This window comes from Malus sylvestris, chromosome 7 (genome assembly GCF_916048215.2).
Source record: "Malus sylvestris chromosome 7, drMalSylv7.2, whole genome shotgun sequence".
In the NCBI taxonomy this organism is placed as follows: Eukaryota; Viridiplantae; Streptophyta; class Magnoliopsida; order Rosales; family Rosaceae; genus Malus; species Malus sylvestris.
Window position 1 is genome coordinate 32,334,121 of NC_062266.1, and position 14,032 is coordinate 32,348,152.

General features: G+C 38.8%; 1 protein-coding gene across 1 annotated transcript; it reads left to right on the forward strand.

The window, feature by feature from the left end:
• The first annotated feature begins 10,892 nt into the window (after positions 1 to 10,892).
• LOC126630440 (sorbitol dehydrogenase-like) lies at positions 10,893 to 12,432 on the forward strand. The gene is made up of 2 exons (XM_050300573.1): positions 10,893 to 11,163; positions 11,303 to 12,432. Exons 1-2 carry the CDS (start codon positions 11,034 to 11,036, stop codon positions 12,277 to 12,279), a joined length of 1,107 nt encoding a protein of 368 aa, XP_050156530.1. The 5' UTR covers positions 10,893 to 11,033; the 3' UTR covers positions 12,280 to 12,432.
• Positions 12,433 to 14,032: the final 1,600 nt, after the last annotated feature.

Below are 14,032 nucleotides of genomic sequence, written 5' to 3' on the forward strand. Positions count from 1 at the left end.
CCAATCCAGACGCGCGACGATAAAGGCGTAGACCTTGGCGGATGTAAAGTTTTCTGACGAACGCAACATTGGAAGGACACACTCGAAAGCAAGTTTTGTCCTCATCACCCTAAAAGATTCTACATAGGAGCAACATGTACCGGTAGTTGAGTACCATTTCTTGCTGCGCATCACACGGCCCTAGCTGACCCTTGCTCAATGATTCAACTCTAGAGTGGCCCAATACCGGCAGTTGAGCATCTCCTGCTGCGTATGACATGGCCCCATCTCCACAGCTCCCTACTGCGCCTTCACGCCGAGCCTAGGTGACGCAACAGAGCGGCCCAACGATGCCTCAGAAGTAGCTGAGCACACTCTAGCTGCGCCTACTCCACCCGATGGAGACTTCTGGCATTTGCATGTCGACGGCGCAGAAAAGCCTTCATCACTGCCGGCAGAGAAGGCTCCAAAAAGATGGATCCCATCTGGGAAGGTCCGTATAAGATCAGCAGAGTATGGGGCAAGAGCAATTACACCCTCACCACCATGAAGCGGTAAAAAGATTGAAAAGCAATGGATAGCCTACAATCTGAAGAAGTACCATGTGTGACCTCCCGCTACATCAAAACCCGAAGACTCAATAAGCTCGACGGGCACCACCTCACAAGCTGAGGACTATCCAGTTGTTATGCAGTTCTTACCTTACAGCTAAAGTTCTCGTTCGTTTCACTCGTTTTTCAATGAAGAATTTAGAAGTAATCACAACTTGGCTTGGCTGCATGCTTACAACAACTAATCACTCCTGCACTTCAAAAGAAGACTGCGCCATTCTTAGGGACTCATCGCAGGAATTGCACCCCCTGAGGGACCAACCATGCTCTCCAGTGCGAGAGGGTAAACCAATTCTCTGACACCCATATGGGTCAGCTCTCCAAGACGGGAGGATAAACTTTACACTCTGAATATCCAGACGTGGATGAGTCTGGCTGCCCTAGTATAACTAGATGCACGATGGCTTGCGCCGGGATTCCTAGAAGTAGCCGCAATGGTCTTTTTCAAGGCTTAGCTAACTGAAGGATTTTGGGTCTCTTGGCCTAATCCGTGGGGAACCGGGCCTTAGAGACGGAGAGGGCACATTACGCAGTACATCCGATGGACGGCTGCCCTGGAATCCTATAGCTGCTACCAAGTGCACTAAGGTAGCCTACGGATTTCGGAAGACTGCCTACGGCTTGCCCTTCGAGCAGTAAAGCCGCACTAAACTTATACAACCGCACATTCTTGTGAAAGGTTAAACAAGCTAGCGCGCATATACGAAGTTTTATCCACTGCCGACATGCTACGTAGTCGATAAGCTTCACCTCTGCCAAGCGCGGAACAACCTACACCAAGTCCTAAAGTGTTGTGATACTTGCTACGCAACCTACGGAATTGAAGAAAGTCAAAGTTAACAGCCTAGTGGTTACGCGGACTTGTCTGCTTCTGTAAGTAAGGCATCCGGCTGCCAACCCTATGGCTAACAACTTTGCAAAGTTCTACACCAACACATACGGCTGCATAGGCTACGCGAGTTTGTCTGCTTATAAAAAAGTAGCATGCCTGCCACTGGTCTATCAAGTCTAAAGGTTAGGGCATGAACAAAAGAAGTGAAGATGAAGAAAAACGAAGGAAAACATGTTTATAAACAACTAGCAAAGGTTGAAGGAGTTCAAGCAAAACAAAAGCTACAAGGAAAAACAAAGAAAATCCTAAAGGCTACCTAAAATACTACAATACAGCAGCTTGGACATTCCACGATTACTCGGTCGCCACACCTTCAACAGCCATAACGCTCTTAGCAGCGGCATCATCCGGCGCTTCACCCCCGGCTGCCTCAGTCTGGGCACTAACTTCTCCAACTACTTCACCAATGGAAGCCTTAAAAGTAAAAGCAAGCAAGTCTTCTGGAGAAATAGAGAAGGTCTTAAAACCTCAAACCCATCCTTTTCACCCTTCAGCTGCTCATTCTTCTTAAGCAGACTAACACGGACACGCTGCAGCTCATCCACTCCATTCTTAGCATAAGCAACAAAACGAAGCTCAGAAATTGCAAGCTTAAGATCTTGAATCTGAGGCGAATCAATCTCAGCAGCAAAGGGAACAGGCTTTGGCGCCACTTTAGTAGCAGAGTTCACCTTACCACTCTTCATAATAGCAAGTCTCTACAAAGGTGAACCAGACTTGGCTCCCAAAGAACGTCCTGGTACAGACTTCGGCACTAGGGGCATGATAAAACCTTTACGCTGAGCAATCTTATCCACAATTGTACTAGCCATTCTCAACATGGAAGACGCCACATGCTCAGATCTAGCAGCCTTATTTTTCTTCCCATTGGAAGAAGTCATGTCAATCACATACCTCTCGGTAGCAAACGGACCCTCATGAGCAGCAGAAGAAGTCTTCAGTTTTTCTTAACTGGCATCTCATGAGCAGGCGGGGAAGATCTCTTCTTTCCATTTTCATTCATAGTAAGCTTCACGACAGCGATCAGACGAGCCAATGCATCCGCCTTGATCCTCTTTACCTCTTCTTTCTGGAGCAGCCCACCTTTCTTTCAGCAAAGAGGACTAAGCAGCCAACGACATTCATGGTACTCAGCAGGGGAGCTCAACCCAGCATTCCAGCAGGCAGGAGGCCTGCATGCCCAACATTCCAGCAGCCCATGAGACCCGCAATCTCCTTATTTCTCTCAATCACCAGCCTGGCCCGAGTCAGGTCCAAGAGCCCAAAGGACATGAGCCATGTGGCTCGCTTAGCACTGCGCCCCAGCGCCACAATCCGCGACCCTAGTTGCACAAGCTGCCTTTTGGCTCAAGCCAAGCCAAGCTGCCCAAGCAGTGGTCCCTGCCACAACATCTCCTCGGCCCATGCCGAGCCAACTCCTGGCCCCTACCAGCCGATGTGCCGCACCACCTCGACGGCTGCCCCGCAATAGCACTATCCAAGAATAAGGCAAGAAAAATTAAATTTTTCTTACATCGGTGCGGCACGAAGAAGACGAAGAAAGCAACGAAAGACGGTCCTTTGCACGGGCAAGATGTAGAAGATTGCTAGAGGAGGGGGAACAAATATCCTCTAAGCTATCTCTCTCTTGTAGGGTAGAATAAATCGCTCTCCAAAGTTGATTTAATAACCCACTTAAGGTGGACTTATATAGGCTTTGAGAGAAATTTATTTCCCTTTCCTAGAAGGATCTAATTTCCTATTAAAGAGAGAATCAACATCAAAATAGGAAGCAGTCTTAAGTTTCCTAAAGCAAGAAGATCTCTACACCTGCTGCCTTTTTTTGCGAGTAGCCCAACAGGTGTGGGGGCATTTGTGGAGCCAAAAATATTCACTAGGCGACACGTGGACTTTTGGACAAAAGAGGACAAAAATACCCTCGAGGCATACCGGGTTTCCTACACGCGAGCAGTAGAGAATCATTTTTTCAACCAAGTCAAAAGTGCCCAAAATAGGTATCAACTTAAAACCTAATTTATTCATATATTTCCCATTTCATTATTTAGCTAATCAATTAGCTAAATAATATACTTATTCCTTTCATATTTCATAAAATCATAATAATTGACTAATTAAGGGATTAATTACCTAATCAATCCCTTAATTGTCAATTTGAAACATCCACTCAAACCTAAAAACACAGGAGGGCCGGCTATCCCATTCAAAACCTAATCCATTACCTTTTTTCTACCTTTTCCCACCATTTCTTCCTTTTTATTAGCCAATTATACAAAAAACCACCAAAACATTCATTTTATGTTTAATAGCCAAATAAATTGGCTAATTAAACCTAAAAACCCTAGCCACCTCCTATCCCTATAAATATACTCCCATTCTCACCAAAAAGCTAATTCCAACACTTTGGCAAAAATCCCAAAATTCTCTAAACACTCTTTCTCTCTAAATTCTAACTTTGGCATCGGAGGTTCTTCGGCCAAAGCCCCCCCCATTCATTGTGGGCGCGTGAGGCTCTTGGCCTTAACCTAAGGTGTTAATTGTTTTGTAGGTGCAAAATCGTCCAAGATCGAGGAGGAATAAATTTGCATCCACACCTAACATAGAGCCGACTTCTGAGTTTTAGTTGTCGATGTGTGGATCTCCACATATGAACCACTAATGACATGTTTACGTAAGGGTAATCAGATTAAAAAAAGGGAATTGAATTCTGATTACAGAGTACTCCGGTGTTTCCTAAATATTAGGGAATAAAAAAAGTGGTGGAGCCCACACGAAACAAGGAATCCTATTCCTGAAATTGGAGGAACGGGATCGATGAGGTATTTGAATTCCCGGAGGATGAGGGTATTTGAATTCCCTGGACCGACCATTTATCAAAGATCATGCGATCACAAGTGAATGTTTTTTTATATTTTCAAAAGTAAAGTAGTTTCGTTTTGTGTAAAAAATATAAAAAATGAAAAAATTGTGGCCGCACGATCTTTGATGAATAGTTGTTATTAATTGATCTTAGAGACCCTAATGAGAGGATCCGGAGATGATCTAATTCCATACATTAGCATCATAAAACTAGAATATCCCTGGTCATTTTTCTTATTAAATAAATAATTTCATAAAACAAACTTCAACGTTATGTAAAGTTGTCTACAAGACGAAAAACACTATAGGAGTTCAACAACATCAAAACTAGTGCGAACAACAACCGCATCAACAACTAAACAACACACATAACCAAAACTAGTCTTAATTATTAACCAATCCCAAGCAAACCAAATCCTTACAAAGCTAAGTGCCGCCAACAAACCAAGAAAAAATAGTTGAACATGGTGCAATTGTGTGTATGTGGTTCAATATCCTAGTGAATAGAATTTTTGGTTTCCACTCATACCTCCTGATTTCGAAATTTTCTCCTCCTTTAAATTATTGTAATAGTTTTAAATCATCTTCATTCCGTGAACGATAATAAATTAAAAAAGAAATGGTGCAATTGTGGGGAAACTGTCATTAAAAAAGAAATGGTGCAATTTTGGGTTTCCACCCTTACCTTATCTTATAGACCGTCGTTATGTTTTTCACATTACCAAACGTCAATGAAAGAGCCATTTTAATCATCAATAAAAGTTCTTCGAAAAGAAAAGGCTAACAAGAGTAGCATATTACACTTCACAGCTCTCCAGCTCTCCAGCGAAAAGTTCAAATAACTAACCAATTTAATTTAGGGAGTTTTAACGAAAAACTCACAGTACTGTTCACTTTAACGAAAAACCACATTTTTACACTAAAAAGTCAAACATAGTACTATTCACTTTACACTTTATTTTGTCCTTATCATTAAAACTCAAAACTTTCAAATCTTTTTCATTAGTTTTCCTTTTAATTTATCATCTTCAACAACAGTATCTATTTTAACAAGCACTATAACATAATCATTTGACCAAAAAAAAGTCACCATATCTACAGTTTCCTACAAGCACTTTTCTTTCTTTTTTCCTTCGAGTTCTCTCTCACCACTCCTATTCCTTCTCTCTCTCTCTCTCTCTCTGTTTTTTTTTTTTTCCCTTCAAACTCTCCCCTCCGCCATTTGTTGCTTCACCAATTTTAGATCTTACCGACCACTTGGGGCTCCATTGTCCCAAATCTCATCGCTTCCATCGTTGTCGATGCAACTACAATAGCAAATCCATCATCCCAGATCTAATGGGCTTTGCCGTCGTCCTCGAATCGACTAGTCGAAACTCATCCAAATCCACAAAATTCATTGATTCGTGGTTGTCGATGCAACTAACAATAGCGAACCATTGTCCCAGATCTAAAGGACATTGTTGCCGTCCCCAAATTTACTAGTTGCCGTATCCCCAGTCTACGACCCAGACAACGTGTGGAGCAAAAACATTGCATGGTGTGGAGGAAAAACAATGAAATAAGAATAGCTAACCTACGAATTTCTTTCTCCTCTTCATTAAAATTTAAATCTAGTGAGGGACTATTCACAACTTCAAAATAGCGAGGCATATAACGAGCCTTTTGAAGCTGAAGCTTTGTGATTTATATGTTAAAATAGCCAAACAGCCTTGTAAACGAGGCTGCTAAAGATCGATGCTCTTATACATTGCATCATTCTAGGTTATTGCTTTGACTTTTGACTTAACTCATAAGCACTTATTTCTAGACAAATCACTTTGGCTACATCATTTAGAAACTTTATCTCATATATATATATATATATATATATATATATATATATATATATATATAAAGTAAGTACCTTAAAATGGTGAAACATTCAAAATACCATAAATTACCCTTTAAGAATTTCATAAATTACAATCGAACCAAAAGAAGCTAAAGTATTTAACCATATTTTTATTTTTAATGAATTTAATATTTAAAATTATAGAAGAAAAAATAATAATAATAATAACAAAACCTCCCACGTTAGTGGGTGGTTTCACGTCTTTAATTCATTTTTTTTATAATAATTTTTAAAAAATATTTAAATTAATTATTTAAATATAAAAATATAAAAAGATCAATTGCCATACGCGTATGCGTGTGGCAAGAGACTAGTACTATTTAAATATAAGGGAAAATAGGATAAGAGGCCAACGGAAGATGGTGAGCACAGGCCTTCGGCAAACCTAACCCACATAACATATGTAATTAAGTGATAAGACGGCCGAATCATGTTCACTAATGGAAGATGGGGAGGTCATTTCATTTGTTCTCAGCGAAGTGAATTGTTCTATGATTGGTTCCTCTTAGATGCATTTTGCAGTTTGGCATTCAGACGATTGAGCCACGTTCACCATAAAAACACTCATCTCCTTTGAGTACTTGTGTTCCTACAACTTGATACCAATTTGGCGCACCCATATTCTCCCAAATATAGTTGAGGCGACCGAATCTAGTGCAAGAGATCTTAAACGTTGCGGTGAACTACGCAACCATGTCTTCAGGTTCAATAACTCTTGGCCAAAAGGTGTTACTTCCTCGGCCGTAGTTGCCCAAGTGATGAAGTCAGCAGCACATATGACATGACCATCACATCTTTTCTACTCTCCTTATAGAGTTCGATTACAAGTTGGTACGCTTACATTCACAAGAAAGATGTTTACTCATAGTTACTCGGCATGCGCGCCACTTAGGCACTGTAATTTTCAAAGTCAACAAAAGGTTAACACATATAATTAAATTCATTGGCACATGTGACATATTCTTATTGGGTGATGGATCTCACATGTTTTGGAGGCGACTTTCAGGGAGAAGAGAGAGTCTATAAATCAAAATGAAATTGATTTTGAGTTTCAGAGAGTAAAAATGTTGTGGAGCAAAAAATAATCACAAGGTGACACGTGGATTTTTGGACAAAAGAGGGCAAAAATACCCTTGAGGTACAACGGGGTTCCTACGCGTGAGCAGCGGGTAATCATCTTTCAACCAAATCAAAAGTGCCCAAAATAGGTAACAAATTCAAAGTTATTTCATCTATCCTCATCCTATATTTTCCACAAGGTAATTATTTCATAACCTTCAAAACATCCTATATAAATTACATAACCCCCAAAATATTTATTCCAAAAATGTGTTGATTAACCAATTAATGGATTAATTGCCTAATTAATGTATTAAATCACACATTAAACCATAAGTTACACCCTAAAAAACATCCAAAGGGGACCGGCCACCCTATCCCTATAAATAGGCTCCCATTTTCACCAAAAGATCATTTCAACACACTTGCAAAGTTCCCAATACTCTCCAAACACTTTTCTCTCTAAATTCTAACTTTGACATAGGAGGTTCTTCGGCCAAAACCCCCCCAATTCATCGTGGGCGCGTGAGACTTTTGGCATTGACCCTAATGTGTTAATTGTTTTATAGGTGTAATTTTGTCCAAGATCAAGGAAGAAGAAATTTGCATCCACAAATATGACTTTTGAGTTATAGGAGATAAAATAGAATTAAAATCGAGTTTTATAAGGCGTACATAAAAATAAACCTGATAACAACTAAATAAGAGTTATTCCAAAAGGAAAAAGTGAACTAAAGTAAGAGGATCTAAGCATATTCCACCTTATCATATATATATAAGCATATTCCACTTAATTATAAAATTGCACTTGGACTGATTAAATTCTCTCACAAACACTTTCGACTAGACAAAATGATTACTTTGGCTACATCATTGAAAAATCCATCGAAAACTAGTTTAATTAATTAATTAATATATTTCAACTTCGAAAGAGAAATTTTTCATTTTGACTGGAACACGAGTGGTACGTACATTATGTGTTTTTATATAATGAGGAGAAATTTTATTTTTTAAGTTATTAACTTTTAAATACACATATCCTACCATTTGTATAGTAATACATCATATACCACTCTGTATACTGATCGCACTGAAAAATCTCTCTAATAGAAGTTGGTGAGCACACTCCTAGGGCAAACCTAACCCACAACATATGCCATATGCCATCGAATCATATGGAAATAAAAAACATGCATAAACGTGGATCGTTCGTTTCAAGCATACGGTCCAGTTAACGGAGACGTTATCATGTTGGATACATGCATGATTAGAAACAATTGTTTCCTACGCGTAGTGGACGGTATATCGGCGTGGAATCATCATCCCTGTCCTGTTAGGCTATCACTGTCACTGTTAGCTGGGAGGGGAAAGGATCCGGCGAGGATTTGAAATTCGATGGATTCCGTGGTTATGTCTGTTCATCATATATTGTGCGATCAGTTTTTATTAGGTACTATTTATATTTAATTTAAAATTTAAAAATTAAAATAATTTCTGATATCATAATGTATGATAAACGGACACGTTCACGAAATTCTCTGAATTTTCTGAAAAAAAATTCGGCAAGGATTCTTTTCAGCTGGGAGGGATCGGGAGGTATCCAATTACTGACCACACTACTACTACTAGGCGCTTTGTTGACTTTCCATGCTGCTGCATATGTTAAACAACAAGGGGGACCATTTGCAAATTCGACGGCTCCAAAAATATATCACACATATTTTTGACGTGGAAATTAGTCACTCGAAGTATGATGCTTGCCAGAAAACATATAGGCTGGCAACCACATAGAGAAAGAGACTGTCCAGCTAATTATAATAACCCTAGCAAAACACTGAGCGTCCGCTTAATTTTTTTAATTAAATAATTTTTTGTCTGTAAGTCATGTGATATATAGTTAACATTAGATATTTAGGATGCAACTTTTTTGTCCTTAATCAGACATTTACAAACATAAGTAAAAACAAGAAGATAAATCAAAGCACAGTTGATTTACTTGCAGTGCACCCATTTTCTAGTATCACAACCAGAACACCCCATGTATGTGACTTTTTAGTTGTTGGATCTTTAACGATTAGATTTTTGATTGTATATTCAGTCGTTTATTTATTTAGCCCATAATATGAGCTGGTTGATCCTAGAATTTACACACCTTACTAATCTTCATTAGTGATCAACATCATATCCATTTAGGACAATATTTACATACACCTATTTACAAAGTTACGGATAGTAAACGTACAAATACCATAATAAAAAACGCTTGTTTTGGTTAATTATCATATAAAGATACATATATCCATGCACCTAGATGCAATTAGCGTATGTTCACAGTAAAAATATCATCTATTAATTATCATCTGAACGTCATTTCTAAAAAACATTAATCAAATTGAAGATTATCAGGATAACTATTTGAAAATCAATATTCAACGAATAAGGATTTGCTTTGTTTGGGGTAAAAAAGTGATCTGAGATTTTATCCGGTAGGATCCCATGTATCAAGGCAGGTAATTACTTCAAATATGTTTCTTTTTTAGTTGCAATACCCTAATCTTAGTTTTAACCTTCAAACCCACTCGACCACTACTGAAAATTAGATAATTAAGATGCGGGACCACAACGGACGGTTGCTACGTGAATCTGACTCTGCATGTCGTGGAATCGATTCAGCAAATGCGTAATGTCCGCTCATTCAACTTTGGGCCTTCACCTACTCTTTTTGCATCTTGTGATTTAGATTTGGCTGCTTCCGAGTTAAGGGGAGAGATTTTTTAACGTGTCTGGAACACGGATTAATATGTCAAATGTATTAAATAAATGGCAAAACGGTTTTTTCAGGTATCTTTCAATTTGTATAAAAATATACAACTTATTTGTCGGTGTTCTAAACACACTAAAAATCTCTAATTATGCACCCAAAATCAAATTTTTTTAAATATATAAATGTGCTTACAACGATATTTAAGTCAATTATATAGTATTACGGCGTGATATTTACAATTGCACAAACAAGTTTCTCCAAAAAGGAGAGAGCAATTCCAATTCCAATTCCAATGGAATATACCCAAAAGTGTGATTGTAGCGGACGAATAATATATTTGGCAAAACTGTGCAAGAGATAATAACATATCACCCACGGAATATCAACATTAGATACGAAAATGTTATTAGCATTCTAAAAAAAGTTATTTCAGTGATAGACAAGTAATTGATGGAATTACGGGACATTTCCAAATGCAATATATCTTTCGAATTTTTTTTCAAAAGAGAGGTTCAGTATGACCTGTTGCATTGTCAATAGAACATTTTGTTACTTATATTGCTTGACTCTTCTCTTTAAATAAAACTTTTTTATATTTATACAAATCACAGTTAGACATATGTGCATAAATTTTTTTTTATATAATTTTGATGACTTATTTCTTACCCGTCAAAAAATAATTAAAAAAGAATTAACGGCCCTCTCGAAACGGATACTCTTTTCGGAAAAGAAATTGGATAATATTTGGGTTTTGGATTATCCTAATTTTACATAGCTGTACAAGTGCAACTTGAACAGATCACACTCCTCCAAACTCATATAAATACCACCCGCATCCACTCTTATTCCATCAACAAATCAAACAAGTTCGTGTATTCTGTGTCTTCTGTGTTCATTTTATTTGGAGGAGAAGAAGTTTGTGTCTTTCAAACACAAACAAACACTCCAGAAATAAAAAACCAGAGAAGAGTAAAAAAAATGGGCAAGGGAGGCCAATCCTGCAATGGCATGGTTAGACAAGCCAAACCTGTTGAGCAGGAAAACATGGCTGCTTGGCTTGTTGATGTCAACACCATCAAGATCCTACCTTTCAAGCTCCCCAGTATCGGTATGTATCTCTCTCCTTGTTCTTAATTCCGTCCTTCTTCCCTTCGGTTTTCAATTTTTTGTTTTTAATTCTCGGTTTTCTTAGTTGTATTGATGCTAACGTCTTGCTCCCCTGTTTTGTTGGGATTTCTTAATTTTAGGACCCAATGATGTTCGAATTCGGATCAAGGCTGTCGGCATTTGTGGAAGTGATGTTCACTACCTCAAGACCATGAAATGCGCGGATTTTGAGGTTAAAGAGCCAATGGTAATCGGACATGAGTGTGCCGGGATCGTAGACAAAGTTGGGAGCGAGGTGAAGCATTTGGTGCCTGGTGACCGCGTGGCGGTAGAGCCTGGCATCAGCTGCGCACGGTGCCAGCAGTGCAAGGGAGGCCGCTATAATCTTTGCCCTGATATGAAGTTTTTCGCCACCCCACCGGTTCATGGTTCCTTGGCTAATCAGATTGTGCACCCTGCGGATCTGTGCTTTAAATTGCCGGAAAACGTGAGTTTGGAGGAAGGGGCAATGTGTGAGCCCTTGAGTGTTGGGGTTCACGCTTGTCGGCGAGCCAATGTTGGTCCCGAGACAACTGTCCTGATCATCGGTGCAGGGCCTATTGGTCTCGTTTCAGTTTTAGCCGCTCGTGCTTTCGGGGCACCAAGAATTGTGATTGTGGATATGGATGACAAGCGTCTAGCAATGGCAAAGTCTCTCGGTGCTGATGAAGCCGTGAAAGTTTCGACAAAAATGGAGGATTTAGATGATGAAGTTGCCGAAATTAAAGAAGCCATGATCTCCGAAGTGGATGTGACCTTCGATTGTGTGGGTTTCAACAAAACCATGTCGACCGGCCTCAATGCTACTCGTCCCGGCGGAAAAGTCTGCCTTGTAGGAATGGGACACGGTGTGATGACCGTGCCTCTGACTCCCGCTGCTGCTAGGGAGGTTGACGTTGTTGGAGTTTTCCGATACCAGAACACATGGCCTCTTTGCCTCGAGTTTTTGAGAAGTGGGAAGATTGACGTGAAGCCGCTTATCACACACCGTTTTGGATTTACTGAGAAGGAGGTGGAAGAAGCGTTTGCAACAAGTGCTCGTGGGGGTAATGCCATCAAGGTGATGTTCAAATTGTAAAGACGAAGACAGGTTTTGATGATCAAATTGTTAGTAGAATGTAGAGGGTGGGGTGTTGGGGGGATTATTTACATGTCATAACTCAATAAGCAAGTTCCGTTCCACTGTATGGTTTTTTAAGTAATAATAGTATTACTTTTGGTGGGCTTCTCATTCTGTTTGTTTTGTTACCGCGGAGCTTAACAAAAAGGAATCCTCCACTCCTTTGCTAACTCGATGGTGGCGAGCCGCCGCCTCAAATTCCCCAAGTGTGGCTATTGAACGAAAATGCAATCAAATTCCCAAGCGAGAAAAGCCACGGTTATTCCCAATGTGTGGCTATTGAAGAAAATGTCACAGTGACAAGCCGCCTCCTCAAAATTCGTGGCCATAGCCCAAATTTTAATAGCATTTTAGAACAGTAAGAAAATAAAAAATTCCCCATTCTTAAAGCATTTATACCGACTCCTTTTGCTCCACCTAAATCTCTTTAGAGCAAATTACTGTGCATGATCGACAAAGAAAAGGTACTGTGGATGGAATTATGCAACAATAAGCAGAAAGGCTTGCATTCATACTAAATCAAACTAAATCTTAAAACCCTGTGGCCAAAGCCTAACTTTGGCGTGAAAGTGACGCAATCATTCATGTCGAGACCATATTCTTCATCTGCCCAAAATGCTAGTTCACCTCATAAACAATTGCAAGGGAATCGAACTCAAGTGCAACAAAACCCGAAATCATTGCATTCCAAGGTTAACACTTCAAATCCACATACTCAAATATTTAATCCAAATTTAGTCTCAAAGATTTGGATATGTGCTTTACGTTTAGACATAAATATAAATATAAAAACAAAAATATAGGTATACGAATAAAAGCTCTACATATAAATATAAATATAAAAATATAGGTATGAGAATAAAAATAATTGCTCTCCTATGCACTACAAAGTGAAGACATATATATATATATATAACTTTTGAGTTCAAATGAAACTTAACGAGTTTCAATATAAGATTTAATTCTAAGATAAAGGTCACGCTAATAAGGTATCCCAACAAGAAAAATGATATTAAGTTCTAACTTCAACCACCTCCAATGCACACTCCAAATTTATTAAAACTTAAGACAATGTTTTACCTTCCAATGTACATACTCAAACATTGAAAATTTATTGGCTTGTTCAAGTGACTTTGCTCACATCAATTATGAACCCGTCAATTATTGCCAAGGCGTGTTTGAGTGTGTATTATTGGGGCATTCATTATCCAATTGTTATTATAACTGCAAAATGTTATTCTTATCATTTTTTATACCAAAAAAAAAATGTTATTCTCTAATAGAAATAGAACTCACATGTGTTAGTGACTCTATTTCTATTAGATAAATAATACAAATGTAGTATGAAAAATATAATAAATCTAGCATTAGTCTTTTAACCAGAGTTCTAATTGTTGTCCGTACAACGGCTCTTTGACTTTCATACTCCAAACTTCGTCACTGACATTTGATGCGCCAGAAAATCCCAACTGACGGTTATTAGTTAAAGAGTTTTCTTTGGTCCTTAGGAGACCTTGCAACATTATTTGATATTAGGCTAAGTGGTTTGCCTTGACAATATTGGTTTTTTTGGTTTTTTATTTTTTTAAACAATCGATATTTCTACATTAAGATGAGTTGGATGGGCTTAGCCTCACTATGGACTAGCAATAATGTGGTTCAAATTCGTCTTTAGCGAGAATCAAATCTAAGACTTTTCACTTACAAATGA